Below are 21761 nucleotides of genomic sequence, written 5' to 3'. Positions count from 1 at the left end.
ACAAATGCGCATTTTACCTTTACTTTAGTGTAAAATTCTGCCAGTGACATAATTCTATAGCATTGCTGATGATATTTGTCCAATGATTAGCCTTTCTAAAATTCTTATGTAACATCCATAATTGTTACTATTAAAACAGTGAATAGGTCACTAAAGTTACTTAATGTTTGAGGAAGAAATTACTAGGAAAAATTTCAAAACAATAAGAAACTGAAATACAAATATAAATAATATGAATAAATTTTCGTATAGGGCCTGTCTACAATTAAATTGCCCCGGGTGGAAAACACTAGTGGGTAGCAGACACGGTTCTGACCGGTGTAAAATTCTTTATATATCTCCTAAATATATGAAACAAACAGAAATGTAAGCCATTAGCTCTTGGACAGTTTCGGTGCCCAACATTTACGGATTTTAGACATTTTTGTATCATCAGAAGGCATAGAATATAATTACCACGGGTTTTTTTTAAACATGTGGTTTCTGACACATCATTGAACAATACGATATAGCCTATCTATAGACTCATAAGTAATCTAAGTCTTAATTATTTTTCTAACAATACCTATTTAACATGAGAAAGTGTCTCATAACACTACCCACAGTCTTTATATAGACATAACATTTATTACTAACAAAACACATGAAATAGAAATATTAATAATAAAAAGAATTTAAAAAAAATAAGGAAAGAAAAAAAAATGGGAAGACATTAGTCTTCTGTTCTTTTTTCACTTACTACAAGACTAATATGCACTCCTTGCGTCCTTTTTAATATATTCAGGCCCATGGTACCACAGGTGTAGTAATAAAACTCGCCTTCTTAACATAATTTCGGTCTGATACGTAATTGATCGACCAATAAATAACCCAACAGCTACTGAACACATTAAATCTACCGGCTATAACAATCGTGCGAGATTAGAAAATAACTTCGAACCGGCTAAGCGTGCGTCGGTGAGATGTGGGACTCTTATAAGCCTTTAGTATATATACGTTTAATTTAAAGTCATATTGCGGAGCCAAATCCATAAAATAAAGTGATAATAATAAATTAAAATTTATAAATAGAACATTACAACAAGATTTAAAAGTTTATCTCTGGCAGTAGTACATCGCTGTATTGCGAATCGTTGAGCGAGAAAAACACAAACTCTGGGATCGCCGGTACAATCTACTAGGCGCCAACTTAAGTTTTTAATTAGCAATTGTGCAAACACACGCTCCAAGAGTCTCTTTAACAATTCAATATTTAATTAATAATATATACTTACTGGCCAATCAGTGTAGTCTTAAATGTCCGGCCAATACGCTTTAGAATACTGCGCTATTTCTAAGGCCCTTCCGCTTGATCGCGCAGATGTCATGTTTGCGTATCAGCAAACATTCCAGATTAATTTAACAGCGCACATATAAGTCCCTGCATACAAAAGTAATACAGTATACGAAAATCGTTATACACTTTACGAGAATAAATTCGAAAGCTGTGTGTGATTCGCATTGTTAAATAAGTTTCTACTGAAAACTTAAAATTGATACACATTTCTATCATACAAGGTTCTGATACATTTAGCCCCTTATTTAGAATAACTTCAACATTAGCTAATTGATTATCTTTCAACTAAACGACAAATCTCTTTTCATCACCGCTAGATCAGTACCTATTATATGACAATTATATTCTAGATAGTAGGCTTAGTTTTACAAAGCTAGCAACATTTTTAAATTTGCGTAAAATTTTCATACATTGCACAATCCTTCATAACGTTAATTACATTTTAACTAGAATTTTAAACAAAGACAAACATTTCATTTTAATATGATCACTAAACAATAGTGCTATTTCGGAATATTAATTTCAAATCCTAGGTAAAAAGCTGGCTTCTGTTTTTTCTGGGTGTCTCAGCCACTCATTAATATATTTCGGCGAAGTCATTTAAGAGGCTTATTCACAGCCATATTATTATAACCGCGACATAATTAGTTAATGCTCCTATTGCTTACCAAGGTAAACTAGCCGATTTGGTTTCCGATTCTACCCTACTATGTTTTGGCATGACTATTAGGTTGCAAATATTGACACAGCGAAATAACTCTCAGCCACACCCTGAAATATTTCATGTATTTCAGTATAACATACGCATATGTTTAATAATAATATGTTAATACATATCAAACAGCTTTTTTATTATTTAAAAAACTGGTGTAAGTAAAATATTAGAAAGGATATTGGAACAGTAGAACTGTCATTTTCATATAAAGATCTATCCACATTCCTACAGCGATCCGAACTACCATGGATAGCTTGTATCGAGAGATGGCTATTACAATCGACGCATATAGCAGTGTAACTTTAATGCTGGCAACACTTACTTATTTCTGATTAGAGAACCCTAATAAATAATACAGAAAGTTTAACGAGCGTCCAGCGAGGTGTCATAGAACCTCAAGACGCGGGCCATCAGAGTTTATGGCTCGCGATGACAACAAATTCAATATTCGAACTAATTTATGGTGATGAGCTATTTAATAGACAACCTTGTGGTGAAATTCTCTAGTTTTTAGTAAAATATGTGATTTGTGAGTCACGTTTTTTTATTTTACTGAGTACTTTATAAGAACGGGAAAATAGAAGTCGGCTCAAATATCTTCTTCTTTCCTCCAACTTCGATTTAGAAGAACTTCGAATAACTTCGATAGAGAAGGAGCAAAGCGAATAGTGATGGGAAGTGAATTCCATAGCCTAACTTCAGACAGTTAAAGGATTCACCAAGAAAGGAGGAAAGCTATAGTTAAACTACATAAGATATCCAAATGGAACAAGTAAAGCAATTAGATTTTTTTATTAGAAGTACTCGTAAGTACAGATGCGAAAAAAAAAATACATTATTACATTTTCAGACACAGACGTCTGGTCACAATCCCACCTGATATTATGTGAGATGTAATAATTTATCGCCGCTTAAATTAACCAATATTAAGTCTAGGGAAGATGAAAGGACGCGAATACATACTCTTATGTGGATTGAACTTAGATTTTCGTTAACTAAATTAACCGTTTATGTTCGCCCCGTGATATGAAACCTTATCATGATCAAATTAGTTCTAAACACTTTTATCATAACCGAAATCATATTAGGTAATGTTTCTGTGCAGCATTTATCTCGAAAAGTGTTCAGAGTTGATTAAATTCTGCAGCAGAGTTTCAACATCGGACTTCCGATAAACACCTCGAGATCCGTCGTACCATAATGGAGCGTTTTAAAAGCAGTTTTTGAACGCACCAGCACTTATGCAGTATAAGCAATAGAGTATTTCTGAGTTTATCACTTACTACACGCATAAATCATCTTGGCACCTGCTTTGGCGATAGTGACACTTAGAGACGTGCCTAGTTAACGTCTGCGTGTAGTAGCATAGGATGAGCCTCCTGCCAGATTGGACTCTGTTATATAAAAAACAATTAATAATAGTAACAAAGACTATTAAATAGCAATTTAGATTTAAAACGCTTAGCTCAGCCTAACTTGAATTTGTGTATTCTGTGGTTACTGTTTTATATGAATACATTATCTTCGTCTTCCAATTATAAAAGTGACAGCTAATAGAGAATGTCATCGCTAAATATTCGTATAATTTGTCAAAGGTTCGATTAGATTTGTCGTTTGTCAAAATTGAAGCACAGATCATTTTAAACTTTCCTTTCTTGTTATAAAGTACATTTTTCACTGACCGTTTACATTTTTATATTACTGTCATATAATTAAGATGTTTATATTATCAAATAATTATAATTTTTCATTAAAATCAGAGGTTTCGTCATTATTACGTGTGATTTGAAAAATTAGTTTTTTAATGGTATTTTTACGATATGTTTTGTCTGAATAACATTAATTTTAAATGAGCCACGAGTTAATTGATGTAAGAATTAAAATTCATAGTTTGCGGATATCAAATTTATTTATAATTATGTTTTGAGAATGATTACTTGAGAGAAAGAGAAGTATATATAGTAAGAGAAATGTATATATAGCCCAGTTTCTAAATTGCCATATTGTGACGTAACTACAATAGTACAAAGTCATTATTCACCAATTTTTAAAGTGTATTAATAAATTCCAAATTAGAACTTCAGCGATTTGTTCGTTAAACTGCACAAACACATAGCCCGGAATCATATTCCAAATGGATTCCGTTGAGTTTTAAATCGTATCTACGTAAAACACTCCTTATTTATTTGCCTAGTGTCATTTATATTTTGTATTCAATGCTGACACCACAATCATCAAAAAAATAAAATTATGAAAAACTATTAAAAATGAATAAAAAGTGTGAATACGAGTTTTTTTAAACCAGTCTTATTTTATTTATTGTCTTTATCTGTGGAGAAAGAAATAATGACTCTAAAAGTAATTTACCTATATAGTGAGTGCTACATTGTCTCTGTCTGTCTGCCGGTAACTGAATATAGGCCCTTGTGTGACTTCTGCAAGGATTAACGGACATTCCGACCTATTCATTTACAAGGGGTAAGACGGTGCGATAATATTACGAAATTGTATTTTAGTTTACCAAGATTATTGCATAATAGCTGGGCCCTGCGGTGTCATTTGAGCAAAATCAATTCTAAGTGCGCTAAATGTACTATATAGAGCAGTGTTGGCCTAGTGGCTTCAGCGTGCGACTTTATACCTGAGGTCGTAGGTTCGATCCCCGGCTGTGCACCAATGGAGTTTCTTTCTATGTGCGCATTTAACATTTGCTCGAACGGTGAAGGAAAGACTTTTTGAAATTCGAAGCCATTAAAAATAAAAATATTTATTTATTTATTACCACTTCGTTGCATTACATTACATAATATTAAACATAATTTAATGAAAAGCAACTGGTGGCCTTATCGCTTTCGAGCGATTTCTTCCAGACAACTACAACCACAACTATATAATAACGATAACAATGATATTAATAATTCAACTTACAATTAATGAAGTTCTGTAATAATCTTAGTAGTAATAAGGTAAAATGAAATAATTGTATTATTTGTATTCACATCTATGTTAAAACTTTACTTAACCAATTTCGGTAAAGTTGCATATAGTAGACCATTTTTCGAAAAATAAGGTCATAAAGAAGTCAACTCTTTCGTTTGTACACGCATATTCAGGTATTTGAAGTTCCTGAGATCATGATCCATTTACCACTACCACTGATTTGTGATAGTGCCTAGTCGGCCTATGTCACTCGCCTATATGCTTAAAATAATTTAAGAAATCGGTTAAGTAGTCTAAGAGCCTTTTCATTGAAGACAAAAAATCTATTTATTTATTTATAATAATAGGCGTCATCAGTAGAAACAAGAAACGGTCTACATGGCTCAATTGGTAATGCCTAATACCAGGCCTTAGTTTCGATTTCGATAGAAAAAGTTCTAAAAGTAAACTTTTCAACGTGTATATAGGATAGAATATTGTTATTGTTGCATTTTGTTCTTCATGAAAGACCTTACCTAATGTGACAATTGAAATTCTTAAGCTATTAGTAACGTAGATCCAGTCATCGTCAAAAAAACCGAAACGTAAAATTATCAAGGTCGTTATTTAAATATAGGACACATTTGTTACTCATGCAAATAAGACTTCTTTCGCATCTAGTTCAAACAATTACTACCGAAGAGGTTTTATTAGTAGCCAAATAGTTTTAATTTGTCTTTTGTTGTTTAAATAAATTGGTACCTAAATAGCAGCAATAACTATTTTATTCACTCTTTAATTTTAGGAATAATCAAGTAGTAGTTACACCTTACCATATTGAAAATTGTAGACAACCATTAATAATTACTTTCCAGAATCTAGAATATAAAAGCAAACGTCAAAACTATATTCATTAAATGCCGAAGTTCAATATTGGAATTCCGTCGCCCGGAAACGAATAAAAAACGCGGCAAAACTTTCAAACTTGGAACTCAATGGGACGTCATTTTTTACGCCCGTTAGGGTTGTCGCAGTGAAAAATGATATAATTTATATCGGCCGTGGTAGCGGTCGGCTACCCGTTTTGTACGTGTGATAAAATATAAATAAAAATGAAATTTTATAATATTTTTTTCTCCATCTTCACTAATTTAAAATGTTTCCTTATCAACGCGCGGCGCGCTACGACAAAAGGAATAGGGATGGGCATTTTGAATATGCGCTTTTATCGATATCGACAATCATATTTACTTGTGCAGAGGAATCAGATTAGACAGATTAGATATTGGACAGCTGTGTCTGCTTAGGTGTGGTGGTGACCCGACAGAGATATTGAAGAATTATTCTCATTTCAAAAGATAATATTTTGTAATGGTAGGTACTTAAAAAAACAACCGAATATACACATTGCACTATAAAAGTATATTCATACTTAATTTACAATTTGGTCAACTAATATAAAACATTCACTCTCCTAGGTCATGGACGACTGTAACACACTTTATAATTTACCTCATAATGTTGGTCACTCGATTCACAAAGGTTATTCACAATTTAATTCCTAATCAAAATATGAATATTCTATACGTATTGAAAGTGACTCTAACAAGATTATGCAAATTATTACAAAACAGATTATTTATCACCGTGCGTGTATGCTTGATGTTACTAATTTCAAGGCCAAGTTCAAGATTCATAATACACTCACAGTTACTATACGATGAATATAGAAAAGCCTGGATTAGTTATAAGTTAAAAATTAAAATACAGGAATATGGTACCAAACAAAATATTTGGTACCGACCAGATTCCTGTATTTTCAAAATATATCATGGTAAAAAAAATTACAATGATATATTTTGATTACAACATTTATCTTTGTAAAATAAGGCAAATTAAAAAAACGCGGATATTTTTATCGATACTGCATCGAACGCATCTACGCACCCACACAAGGACGGGTTCACACACAAATCAAAGCACGCGCTCTTGTGAGCACGAATGAAATATTTAAATTTGGAAGCTGATTCCGTTTATGGCTACTTAATTTGGGTGATTCGATTTGAATATTTAAAAAGCGAAGCATAAAAACATTCCGAGGTGTCACTACGCTAGCCAAGTTACGAACGACGGTTTAACACAGATATTCGACCTTCGGTTGTATTTCAAAACTTGACCGCTGTGAATCTGCAATTGTGAGTGAATAGCACAGACCTATTACCTTTTTATTTTTGTATGAAATTAAAGGGACCACCGACAAAAGGATGTATGTGTTTTTTTTAACAATGGTAGATATAAGTATAGTCTTAATCTTAGAATTTTTTATTTGTAGAAATTCCATTCGGCGCTTAGGCATAAAAAATGAATGTTTTTTAAAGGGGGCCTCAAAGAAGACTAGAGATTGCGTCCCATAAAGTGAACACTATTTTCTAGGATAGGTACTGTTAGTTCATCTTTAGATATAAAACCGTTTAAAATCTTTAGGAGTTTATTTTATGCAATAAAATTCAACTTTTTAGCTAAATGTATGTATCAAGTAAATTAAAAAGTTATTTTAAGTAATTATCTATAAAATTAGTTTCGTTTATTTTATTAATGTTTCACTATTGAAGTTCTGACAACAAGAGGCCCTCGACGCAAACCAATATAAACGTACCTGGTATCGGGTTCGATTCCTGGACTGAGCGTAATTTACAAAATTAGATTTTGAAGGACAACTAAGAAAGAAGTACTTAGTAAGCAACTAAGTACTTCTATCTTCTATCTATATTTCTTAGTAATGTATAATAATAAAAGCCTTTATTCACCAACCAACACACATAGTTCTAATCTAAGCGATAACAAACAAACAAACAAAAATAATTTATTCATGTAGGTAACATAATGTACCTACACTTATGAACATCAAAAATATAACATACATTTTAACTTCATATTTTTTTATTAAACTGGTTACTTCGTTTCGCCTTAGTATGATTTTTTCTATTATTTTAAGGATAAACACACCAACATATAGGTAGAACATTATGCTAGGCTTCTCCATAGAGACTGTACGTATTGGAATAAAAACTTAATAAAACTATGACTAACTTAATAACTTAATAAGTCTATGTCTATATCTATCTATATATAATATAAATATATGTGTATATATAAACTCTTTACGAATTGTTTAACCACTGAGCTAAGATGAGAGATAAATAGCAATATGCCAACATAATTAAGTAATGACTGGTGACTGTCATTAATCTCAGCGATTTTATCATTTTAAAATGAGATAGTGACCCATGTAGTCATTATTCATTTTAAGTAATATTTTATTTATGAACAAAAAATTTTATAGCACAATTTGCGATTTGTTAATTAATGTTGCGTAATTTTTGACTAATGTGCATTTTTGTTGATAAATTTAAAGTTAATAGTTTGGTGATAATAATTATAACTAATTTATAATGATGACGTAAATATTAAATAATGCTTATTGGGTTAACTCTTGAAATAGATAAAAGTTCAATTAAATTTAATTTGCCATTTATAGTCTGTCTACATACATATCCTAACTGTACGAGCGACCGCGCCGGCGGACGCAGCGCGAATGAGCAAAAAAATGAGACGCTCATCTGACAAGTAACATTGGGTGGAGCGCGCGCGTCCCGCCTCTATAACGGGGCCCACCCATTGGCCCGTTTAAAAATCGATTCCATTTTATAAATATGTAACCACTTTCCATCCGAACGAAACGTAGCATTCTACAACCCTAGCGTTTCCCGCCAAAATAATCTCTATCAAGATGGAGGACAATTCAAATTCCCGCGCTGTCATCTACTTTTTTTATAAACACTCAATTGTTTTAACGACATGTCTAGTCTTTTGTTTTATTTAAAGGAGAACGGGTCTAGAGATGGTTTTTCCGTGGAGATATGTAGGAAATGGAATGGGACGTGGGTGAGATTGGTATTGTAATAAATAATGTTGGATGATTTACGTTGTTGGAACCTGTCTCCGCTTTAATGAGCTACCTATAACAGATTTCGATCTTATTTTATGTTTATTTATTGATTTACATGTATCGTATTGTTGGCTTAGGGGTACTTTCAACAAAATAAAGGGAAATAAAAATATGATTTTATTTAGAAATTGTAATATATTATAATTTTAGGAATAATCGAGTCTAAAATTACCTTCACCGAATTTCATGAATTTTGGTAGCTACTAAAAAACAAACATTTGTACAAAAGAGGTTCATAGCGATATACCTAAGCATCATCAACACCTAGGTAATTACACCTTTTATATTGGGATAATATTAAATAAGGCACCGGCAATATTCAAAAAAAAATATTCCAGAACAGCAACTACTTAAATGCTATTTCTAGAAGATTACCTATATTGAAGGGCTTGAATTCATACGGTCACGGACAAAGAGAATTAACATTCTTTGTTAAGTGTATTTTTTTTATTAAAAAGATTGCTCACTCATTTGGTGTAATAATTGTTTGGTGTTATTAGCAAAGAATAACAGCAACTGTCATAAACATACGCTCATGTTTGACCTTCGTGTGACCTCTCACACGTGATTAAGGTCCCAAGGCGAAGCCGCAAAACTACTGAGCATTACTTTAATACCTTCATACATACTCTATATACATCTTTACCTATGTCTTTAGTCTTTACTAGCTCAAACCTGTAACTCCGTCTATGTTTTAATTATCTGCTGTGAAATTTTGTTGATTTAAGTTACAAATTCAAAATATATCGCATCACTGTTTAAGTTTGAATAGGGAAATGTCTTTTTGGAAGCAATAAAGCATAGATAATGAATCATAAACTAGAGAGTTTGGCATGGTCATGACAGGTCATGATTCACATAACAAGGTACTAATTATATAGATAGTCTATTTCGATTAATATAAATAATTTAGGGTAATTAAATGACAAAAATCCTTTAATGTTTATTACCCATACTAAGCCTTTGCTTGCTTTAAAAATGTTTCAGTCGGTTTAGAGTTTCTCAGGAGTGTAGGTACATTGTATTTCCGCGGAAGGACCAAGAAGCGTATGACTATGAAATTGCTGTGTCAGGTCTAAATTTTCACCATACATTGACCTACGATTTACAGTAGGCTTTATCTACCATGAGGAAGAATTTAAAAATTGGTTATAATTTTAACTAAGCATTCCAGTACATCACGTCAGTACTTTTCTCGTATTCAGAATTTTTCTTCGTATAAAGTTTGACACTGCTCATGTCAAGATTATAAATTTCGTTTCAAGAATCTTGCAACAGACTCCGGACAACATAAGTGTTAAATTAATACCACATAGACAAATCCAGCATTCATACAAATAATAATTATGAAAATTCGCGCCAATTTTCACCACAGGGTAGCCAGTAATGATTTTGCTAATATAAAGTTACCTCAACATGTGGCGAGATTGCGAAACCTCTAGAGTATTTTACGCTTCGCTGTCAGGGGCGAATAGATAATAGACAAATGCAGATTATACATGGAAACCAAACTCTATTCTCCATGGTATAAGTGCCATATACCCTCTTTAGAGTGAATTAAATAAAGTTGTTAAAATATATTTTGGGTGAATCACGACATGATGTCTGCAATGAATTTCTTTTTAATATCTATTTAGGAGTGTTTAGAAGCTACTTGAATAACGATTTAATTGTATAGTGTCCTACTGTTTTTTATTTATGCCCAAATGATTATGAAACTTTTGGAATATTCTATAGTGGGAAAATTAGTAAAGGCGTTACAAGAAAACAAACTTAGCATCTTTTAAGACGAGAATAAGGTTTAGGTATGGACATGATGTGTAGTTAAAATATATATAAATAAAAATGCATAGCAAAATAGTTCCGTGCGCAAACCTCGAAGACGGCTGGACCATTTCGAGTAGTTTTTTTTATGGATTCCTTTTTTATAGTGAGAAATAATTGACAAAGAAATGGATTAATTTAGTAGGTACTAATATCTATATATATCAGGTGGGCAACCTTTGACATGTTGAGGGCCAAACTTTAGCTTGCAAATACGTCTCGGGCCGCGTTTAAGAGCACTAAGTGCATTTTAAAGTACCTAGTGATAATATTTTACGCGATACATTAGTAGCGATAGAGAGATGAAATAATAACATGTTATTATAGAACAATTTATTAGATTTTATTTATTAACTGTTTTATCACTCAAAAAGAACTCTTCGCATTTATAAATACTGCGAAACGCACAAATTAATATTCTTGCGAATTTTCTAAGCTGCTAACACCTTTCATGTGTCACCCGTGACTATAAGTATGTAATGTAATATTTTTTTAATTTGGTTCAAGTTATCTTGCGGGCCGATGGTCACCCATATATGACATACCTATACCTATATAAATCAATAGATGTTCGTTAGTCACACTAAAACTCGAGATTGGCTGGGCCGATTTGGCTAATTAAGATCTATTAAATATTTGTAGGTTTCTGGTTTATATTGTAGACACCATTAACACTAAGTAAGGGAAAATAATTAAGACGACAATTGAATTTACCAATAAAAATTGTTTCTAGCTGGGAATTGTCTTTTTGGAAATATAAAATTGTCTAAACTAGAGCTATATTTATTCTTTAAGAAACACAAATTTCTTTTCTGTGTTTCTTAAACAATAAATATAGCTCTAGTGAGGGGTCCGTGAGGGGTCCAACCTTTGGTCGGTTCTAAATTTGTATTAAGTTTGCACAAATACTTACATGCACGCACGAATCTTATAATTTCTCTCTTGTCATATGGAAAGTATTAGGTAATATGGACTATCATTATAAACTTGAGGATTAGCAGACCTATGCGATTTCTTCAAAAGAAAGAGTCCCCTCGTTATCAAATGTGGCAATATTGCGGGCCACTCCATTGTGAGGAAGTTATATGTATCTGGTTAGCGCTGCGCCATCTTAAACTTCTCTTGTCAATTTCAAACGTGTAAATCTTTTCTAAATTATTTATTTAAATTAAACGAATTATATAAATTTAAATAATTACTCCTTTACAATGAGTAATTATTTAAATTGTGATGTGTGATGTTTAAATAAATAAAATGCCGATTTATAAATTATTTGTGGTTTAACAATTTTGTAAATTAGATACCTACTTACTGATTATGTTTGCAACATTGCCCACAGGTTAATATGTAAATGCAAGAAAGTCTTTTATAAGTTTCTATAAAAATTTACGTAGTAATAATGTCGTGTGTGATACGTTTATTTTAAACCAAATTACGTATATATGAAATACTTCTTAACATGTTAAATCACCAGACATCGCACAATACGCATCCGTTTCTTTGTGCGGCGCGGGACGTATAAATAATATTACGATTCTCACTATCTTAATGAACAGGTGTTGCCAACATTTTAATAAAATATTATTTAGACTCAAACGTCATCAAACTTTCTTATATAAAATTCTATATAGTTTCCAGAGATGTCAAACCATTTTTCATGAAGATATATTGACAGCGCTCAAGACGTGTACAGTATAAGTAGTGTTTTTAGACATTTTTTAATCACTATTAAATACGATTTAAAATAAAACTGAGGCACAAAATAGAATAGTTTTAGAATATAAACGTAAAAATAAAAACAAAATATAACTATAATAATATAGACAACGTAAACATGGATACATTCAATCCATTGGAATTTTATTAATAAACCATAGTATAAGACTTTATGTACATTATGAGACTTATTTTATAATATGTATATCTATCCTAAGTCATGGACCTTTTTATAACAACTTTATTAATTTTTCATTATATATTGTGTACATTGGCCATTCCCCACTACGATAATCTTAGGCGTGTGGTTTACTTATAGGCCTGGACTGGTCGATCTGTAGTCTATGTTATTGGGGATTCAAAATATATCAGTTTTATTCAATTTCATTAATTTCTCACCTCTTACCAATTAATGAGTGAGTTATTAAATAGACTACATTGTATTATTAATATATCTGTAAAAGTTATAAATATATCTTAATTTATTAAATGTTTAATAAAAAGGTTGGCGACACCCGCAGGCCATAGATAATAAATTAAACATCCTTTCAGCTACCGTGCGCTCCGCGGGCTTAATCAAAAAGATTTATTGACAACCTTAAAAAATATATAAATTATGGCAATTTGTTCAAAGAACAGGTTTTATGTCGCCAAAAATGTTGTGTAGATCAGTAGCGAATTTGGAATTAAAGATATTTCTTTGAATTGATTATTATTAATTTATATGTTTTAAAGTTGCATACATAATCTATGTTCTATGTTAGCTTGATTGAATTTCTTTACTTTTTAATTGTTGGAACAAAATGGCAGACTGAATTGTTTGTAAATTCCATTAGCATTTAATTTTCAAAGGTAATTTATAAGCTTTAATTTATAATAACCAAGATAGTTCGAGTAAGTAATAGAGATAATTAAAGTAAATATTAAATTAAAAGACGTAAATAAGGCGGTATGTTTAGTCAATGGCCAGCTAGACGAATTAAAAATTTTGTTTGGTTGTTTCTCATTGGCATTTCGTACCTATTTCAGACCTAATTCTAATTCGTATATCGACACACAAACTCGTCTCGAGTGTTGCAATATACGTCAAACTTCATACAGAAACTGGATGACAGCTATTAAAACTAGATTTTATTTGGTAGACGTTCTAGATTAATGGCCATAGATGTCCCTTGATAATCTTTATACAGAATTCATTATCATCGGTTAACTATATCAAACGGGAGAGTTACTTTACTGGAGAAAAAATAAAAAAGCAATTTGATTTGTCATATTTATTATATTATGTATGAGTCTTGGCAACGTTGAGAAAATCTCTGAAAAGAGAAGGAATTAGCTGCATTAGAAAATTAAATTTTTATAAAATATATTATTTTGAAGCCCGTAAGGTGTTCTATTTTAATAAGTATTATGCTTCTTCGAGAAAAAATTGTTCAATTGTCTCGCCTAATCGAACTATGATTTAAAGACGGCATATTCATATTATTACCTCACAACCCCAGGCAAGTTCTTGGCTTCACATAGATCGTTGTGACCTCTGTCAAAGACATGAAACTGCAATACAGCACCTCCCTTAAGACGCGACTGTGCCACGCATTCGTATAACTTGAAATAAATTTTCACAGTTACCTTCACTTGTAAAACTCATGGTAACTAAAGCTAGTGAGAAAGCTTCTGTGTAAACTATGTTCATAGTAAACTATGTTTAATTAAACATATTGCATTTGTATTTATATTTGAAATGACTGAAAATATCGTACCCAAACCAAACAGAGATACTCGAGAAAACAATTTACATAACATACGAAGGAACATCATAGATTACAAATAAAAAAACAAAAATGTATGAGAAATATCCATAAGAAATCTGTATTCATTATAACATATACTATATAGTTTGTGGTATTTCAATTAAAGGCCTTTTTAACCATATCTAAAGTTGAACATGAGGACGACATTAAGAAATTTACAGCAGGCGTTAAAAATTATTTCTGGTCGACCCGAGTGCACATAATAAGAAAATAACAAATGGAAATTAATTTCATTATGCTAAACTAAACATTTGAAGAGCATATGATATGTTATATGCTTTTGACAGTTGACTTAGTCTATAGTCTATAAATACAGAGATAAATTAAGTAATTAATTTTTTTTAATTATTGACATCATAACAGCTTTTAGTAACAATGTTTGAGTAATATTTTGTTATATAATTGCATGTAACGCTTGTAATGCAGGAGGAAATTGTATTGATTTGATGGAAAATCTGGATAAAATAAAATTCATAACTATCAATGTAGTTCCATCTTAAATCATTCATAAAAACCTTTTGTTATATTATAAACTTTCAAGTTCCTTACAATTAAGACTCATTGGTAAATCAAATACAAATAGTGACATATATTAATATTACCTTGACCGCAAGCTCATACGGCACGATCCTATCTCCCTTAGAGTGTAAAATGAGCAAAGGAAGATTGGTCACTCTTGCTAAATACTGGTCAGTCGTGAAAGAGTACTCCGTAGACGTGCTGAAGGGCTTCACAAAGGACTGCTTATAATATGGCAGCCAGGAGACCAGCTAAAATTTAGCGTCTTGAATAAGAAAGTATTCGACAGAATTGATCAGAGCATCACAGGATATTCGCTCAATTCGAGCTCAATTAAGAATGATTAACGATTTTTTTAAATTACATTTATGGAAATAACATGATATTAATTAAATTATAAAAAAAACGGCTAAAGAAATAAAAAAAAAGGCAAAAAAAACGGCGAAAAAAAAAATATAAATAGAATCATCAAACTTAATGAAAAATAATACAAAGAAAAATTAATAAACTAGAAAGCTAATCTCACGGATTGATGATTATTGCGATATCGTGTGTTTCAATACTAACCAACAGTACAACAAGTAGAAGGTAAGTAATATCAGTAAGAGAAACTTACTGATATTCTTCTTCCTATGGTTTCCGATATAGTCAAACTATCCAGACACAAACTCGCAAATCATATAAAAATTACGTCGAATTGGATTTCGATTCTACAGAGGCCTAAGTATCTTGGCTTGACTTTGAGGTTTCAAAATCTCAGACATACCTCTCAAATAAATGCGCAAACACAGCCTCTAACAACACTAGAACTACTAAAAAATCACACAAGCACCCACAACACAGGGAGACTCTCCAGTGTGGGGACTAGCGATATATGAATTTTGTCATAAACAATTTTTTATTATCATTTATTTAAGTAATAAATGAACACAGAACTGATGAAGAAAATCAAGACCCATAGAGTTACATGGATCTATAAAATGTTAACTGTCAAGTGTTTAAACCGACTTTAGTACAAAATTAAAGTAAAAGCCTCACTGCACATAAGCCAAAAATACAAAATAGTCAATGTTTAATGTCTTTTAACACCCAGCTTATAAATTACCTTTGAAAATGGGTGTTTTTCAATTTCATCAAGCAAGTTGTTGAAGGGAGCTTCGAGGACCAGCGCATCTGGAGCTGGTAAGCACTTCTGATTGTTACTACGACAGAGGTCGTCCAAATTCGCCACCAGGTTAGCTGCGATTGCTGTGCCTAAGGTAAATAAAATTTTCGAAAAATTAGCTACTTAGTAGATAATTTTTCGAAACACGCAACATGCAACTTTACAGAACTGGTTAAATTAGATTGTAGTAAACTCGTCGAAACAACTGTGGTATGGACAAGAAAAAAATAGCGCGTAATGGAAAAATGTGACGCGTAACCGAAAAATGTGACGGTATTTTTTTTCCAACGCCGATAAAGAAGTTTTACTTCAAAAACTAAAGCAAATTACGAAAGAAATTTGGAACTTTCTACCGTTTCCCACGTTCCCTTAGAACATTATCTTTCTTATTATCTAATATTCTTAGATAAAGCTGCTAACATAAATGATGATAATAATCTTAGTTATCAACAATACTTGTAAACAACTTAAATGATTAAATCTTTTTACCTAATGAATGTCCCCACAAAACGATTTTAGGCCGCCTTCTCTCATCTACCACGCCACTAAGCCAAGAATAAACTTTCAAAGCATCTTCCACGACACCGTTTTCAGTTGGTCTCACGTTAGTTGAGTCGCCATAACCTAAAGTAATATTTTATTAATCCCTTTATACATAGATTACCTAAGTAGCAAGTTTTTTACCCATTGTTTCTAAATTTGTGAACATTAGCAGCAGACCCGCGTTTTCATATATTCATTAACACTTCGTTAATAGTACACAATAAAAATCAGGTAACATAAATTTTTTTTTTTTTCATCTGCAATCGGCTATCAGCCATAATCAGATATTCTCCGAGGGTAGTTATGGTAGGGTGCGATTCCTTTGAAGGGCACCGTATGTGTTGTAGAAACTAGATTTTAGATTAGTTTCTCTGGTCTAGGTCTAGTATTTGCCATCTTTTTAGGCGAGTCACGTCATCTCCTGGACTTAACAGATTCTTGGCCAGTTCATTTGTGTGCTTCCTTAATCTTTCTCGGTATCTACAACTGTTTTTGCGGATCACTTCTTTTACGGTTGGCATCTCCAGGTAATCGTGAATTTCGATGTTTCTTACAAACCAGTGAGCATTTGAAATAGTTCGCAGTGCAATGTTTTGAAATCTTTGGAGAATTTCGATGTTGGAATTGCATGCACAGCCCCAGAGTTCTATTCCGTATGTCCAGATCGGTTGTATTATGGCCTTGTAAACAAGCAATTTGTTGCTGAGGTTCAGTTTAGATTGCTGGCCTAGAAGCCAAGATAACTCTTTAAATTTCAAGGTGGCTTCTGTTTTCTTGGCTTTTATATGATTAGCCCAGGTCAGCCTTCTGTCCAGATGTAGTCCGAGATATTTCACGCTGTTTTTGCTTGGTAACGGTTTGTCTTCCATATAGACAGGTGGACAATCGCCCCTTCGCAGTGTAAATGTTACTTGGACTGATTTACCAATGCTAGGCTTGATTCTCCACCTCTGTAGCCACTCGTTCACCTTATCAAGTTGTTCCTGTAGTTTCATTGAAGCGCTATACGGATTCACATCGCTTGCAAGGCATGCAGTGTCATCCGCGTATGTTGCTGTCACAACATTCTCCGTTTCAGGCAAGTCTGCCGTATACAGCGAGTAAAGGACCGGGCAAGGATCAGTGCTTGTCCTTGTGGAACTGAGGCAGTGATGCAATAAAGCCTTGAAAGCTCTTCCTCATACTTCACTTGAAATCTTCTTTGATCAAGGTAAGATTTTAGGATCATATAAAATGAGTTTGGTAGGAGCGTTTTCAGCTTGTACAGCAATCCTTTGTGCCAAACTCTATCGAAAGCCTGTTGAATGTCTATGAATACTGCTGGACAATACTCTTTTTTCTCTAGCGATTGCCTTATTTTGTGAACCACTCGGTGTACTTGTTCTACAGTAGCATGTTTTTCCCGGAAACCAAATTGGTGATCGGGTATAATCCTATTTTCATCCAGAACTGGTTTTAGTCTCCGCAGGAAAGTTTTTTCAAAAACCTTTGACATTGTAGGAAGAAGACTTATAGGCCTGTATGAGCTAGGTTCTGTTGGTGGTTTCCCTGGTTTTGCAATCATAATTATTTGTGATATCTTCCATAGCTTTGGGTAGTACTGTATTCTATAAATGGCATTAAATAACATTGTTAGGAATACTATTCGTTTTCTAGGCATTTTTTTAAGGATTTCACCTGTTATTAGGTCGAAACCAGGAGCCTTTTTGTTTTCCAGGTAGCTTATTGGTAACATAAATGAGAGTGAGACAGTGGGTGGCCTTATCTAACATGCGATCTATTCTTAATAGGGGTCGTTCAAGTATTACGTACCTATTGGTGAGTCAACAGTAATTATGTACTTTTGTACACATATTACCCACACATAGATTATGCTTGATAACTGAATGCATTTTAGAGGAAAAAAAAAATTTAAAACATTTAGATACTATTATTTTAAGGGGAGGAAGGGTTAAATTAAGTAGGTAAATCTGCTTCCGTAATACTTGAACGGCCCCGTAGTAAGACACTTCTACACTTGAGTAAGTTATTTTGAGTAGAAAGTAAATTTTGAAAAGATTAAGGTGTTTGAACTGTTGATCGAAGATGAGGAGCATATGGTGGACCTGGCTTTAAAATCATGACCTAAAATTGCGTACTATTCGCTACGACTGGACAATATATTGGTACTTTTTGCTCCCAAACTGCAAACATTACACATTACCAAGAGGACAATCAGATACCTATGAAAGTATGTTATAGAAAGGATATATGTACACGTTTGAAAATTACAGGGTAACTTAAGAAGCGCTGAGCAAATCCATGTAACTTCGCAGCACGAGGGGATTCTTTGCTTTGAAGAAGTCGCATTGGTCTGCCAAGTATTCGCGAATATAAAAGTTAATACATAATTATGTGGGAATAACATAATAAACAGTTACTAAAACGATTCGGTGACGAGTTATTTTTCATCTCGGTATTACAGCTCATACTTTAACAAATAATTCATAAAATACCTCTATAGTCAAAAGCGATGACATGATAATTCAATTCTTGAAAAACTCTATACATTTGTAGGCGATGAGGTGATCCCCGGTGATTTGAGTTACCTAATAGCAGATATTAGTAATTAGTATTAACTTGGTGAGTTAAGTTAGCCTACCAAAATGTAATACATACTTTTTACTCAGGCTTACTAAACATCGTGACGAAACTGGCCTTAGCCGATAGATGGCGTGTGTCAGTTACTATTAGTTGATTATTTTCAGCACGGTTTATTTTAACCAAGCTAATTATTATAATATGAATATTTAAATACTTGCTTAATTTATATTAAACCTAAATTTTGGTAATTTTATAATTAGTTGTGTTACTGTTTACTGGCTTGATGTTTTTTAGCCTTCCGTAGGTTCGTATTCTATATATATTTAACAAAACTGTGCATAATAATTTTCAGTATAGATATAGATATTTTATAAAGGTCTATGTATAAATATATATATATATATATATATATATATATATATATATATATATATGCACACAAGTATATATAAACAAACCATGGCAATACAACACGATTGTATTATGAGTGTTCTCCAGCTCACGTTGCAGGCGGTCACAGATTGTCATCTCATCCTTGACAGACATCAGCTCCCGTAACACAGAAGATGGTACAAAGTGCCATATACCTGATTTATATGGTTCTTATTTAGTACAAATTTCTAATTAAAGTTACACTTAACGTACTTTGTTAGCTATTGAATGTTCTTTCGATATGCAATTTTTTTACTACAAAGTTTAAGCAAATTATCAGTTTCAGTTTGATTATACCAATGGCCCTACAACCTTTTCAAGTCTGGGACTCATATTCTGTATTATTTCCATGACCACTTCTACCACCACCGTAAGAGTGAGTGTTATAATATGTGAACATAGACAAAGACGATTCGTGCACAGCCGGGGATCGAACCTACGACCACAGGGATGAGAGTCTAAAGTGATTAGGTAAACGATATACAGTATTAAATAACATAAAAGATTGATTGTAAATTTTTGAGTGTATACATGTTTCCTTCGACTTCTCCTTAGAACTTCCACACAAGCTCGTGTTTTTTTGCTATTCGATATAAGTATAATTACCTATTTTTATCGGGCGGTTGTCGACGTTAGATTGAAACTCTATAGTAAAATTTCTTCCACCCATTACGTTGCAACTAGACGGATTCTCGAAGTCCATATTCTTTGGGTAATTTACTGAAAACATTTCTGAACTATAAACCAGATTCTGTCACTCATTTCGAACGGATTACTACTCGAACTCACTTTATCACAGGACGCGTATTTAAAGCGTGGGTGAAGTGGGTTTGTAAATGGATCGTAAAAGTGGAATTCAACAATTGAAAAAACGCAAAATACGGCAGTACCTTAAAACAAAGTATTTCAAAACTACCTAGAGGTTAATTGAATCCTGTGAGACTTAAATTAGTTTTAACGAATCCAAAGAAAGCCTTAATTTTGTTCCGTGTAAAGACGATGACTAATCTTAAACTAAAACATACGTAAGCTATTACTTACTGCAGTTAGAAAATACCATTTTCCGTTGTACAGTCTTACTGTATCTGAACATAAGAGGTAGTACTGCCACTTGCATGAAGAAAACGCTCGCGGTCAGGGACGCGCCAGTCAGGAGGATTGCGCTGTCGAACACATATCTACTTATTGTGTATAACGGTTATTAAGGAGGCACTTTCCAGTTAGTCTTCGTGAGGAGACGTTTCATTTAAACGTCTTAAACTCGCGTGACCAAAACGTATTGTTAGATTTGAATAAAAGTAAAATTAAGAAAATTGCAATACATATTTTTCAGAAAGTTTAGTGATGAAAGTATTTTAATTCAAGTATTTATAGGTATCGGATATAAATCGAGGTGTCTGTATAACGCATTGTCCAGAAGTGATCGAGACAGATTAATTATTCAGCGAGTGCTGTTACATTAGGCCTCTTGGTACAGACATAGTATGGATGTTATAGTTGTGTATTTATAGATATAATGTAAATATGTTTTCACTACATACGTAAAAACAAATATGGCCTAGTACAGGCACACATATCGAATTTGCTTATTTAAAAGAGTTTCGAGCGTTTTTTACGCTGGCTTTTTCTCTCGGCCTACACCCTCTGTCTTCTTTGCCGATGAGTACCTAGTGATGGCTACAGGATCGAATTTAATGACGTGGAATAAGTATTTTTCATATTAAGGCTTCCATGACCTTATATAAAAATTGTTTTGATCATTAAGGTACCTGGATATTTAGAAACAGATCTCAACTTGACATAAAAACTATCAAATTTACTTAATAATTTATGAGAGATTCAGGTTTAGGAATAGGGCGTGTAAGCAATCCCGTCATTCTTTAGGTCTAAATCAAATTAAAAATAAAGACCCTGTTATATGTATATAGAAAACATTAGTGAATTTCAACTTACCCGACAACCATGTTTACCCAGATTTTTTCATTTTTTTGTACTTTAATATATTTTTACATGATTTTATAAATTGGTGAAATTACGGCATAGTTTGAAAAGTTGTATGACAATGCCACTATTGACGTTTAGCGTAATAACCTTTTTGGTCATGTTTCATATATCTCATGATAGATGGCGCTTAAATACATAATTTAAAGGAAGTTCGTGAAAATAAACTTGTCGTTTTTATTTTTTTA

General features: G+C 32.6%; 1 protein-coding gene across 1 annotated transcript; it reads right to left on the bottom strand.

Moving 5' to 3' along the window:
• Positions 1-13801: 13801 nt before the first annotated feature.
• Positions 13802-21627, bottom strand: LOC111000047 (lysophosphatidylserine lipase ABHD12-like). The gene is made up of 10 exons (XM_022269376.2): positions 21526-21627; positions 20614-20735; positions 20179-20292; positions 19599-19727; positions 19053-19145; positions 16504-16638; positions 15955-16103; positions 14933-15100; positions 14009-14124; positions 13802-13835 (listed from the first exon to the last, which is right to left on the bottom strand). The coding sequence occupies exons 1-10, from the start codon at positions 21534-21536 to the stop codon at positions 13802-13804; spliced, it is 1071 nt and encodes a 356-aa protein (XP_022125068.2). The 5' UTR covers positions 21537-21627.
• Between the last annotated feature and the right edge of the window lie 134 nt (positions 21628-21761).

The sequence above is a fragment of the Pieris rapae genome, chromosome 9, assembly GCF_905147795.1.
Source record: "Pieris rapae chromosome 9, ilPieRapa1.1, whole genome shotgun sequence".
NCBI lineage: Eukaryota > Metazoa > Arthropoda > Insecta > Lepidoptera > Pieridae > Pieris > Pieris rapae.
Note: the sequence above shows the minus strand (reverse complement) of the source record. Positions and strands in the feature narration are given on the sequence as shown.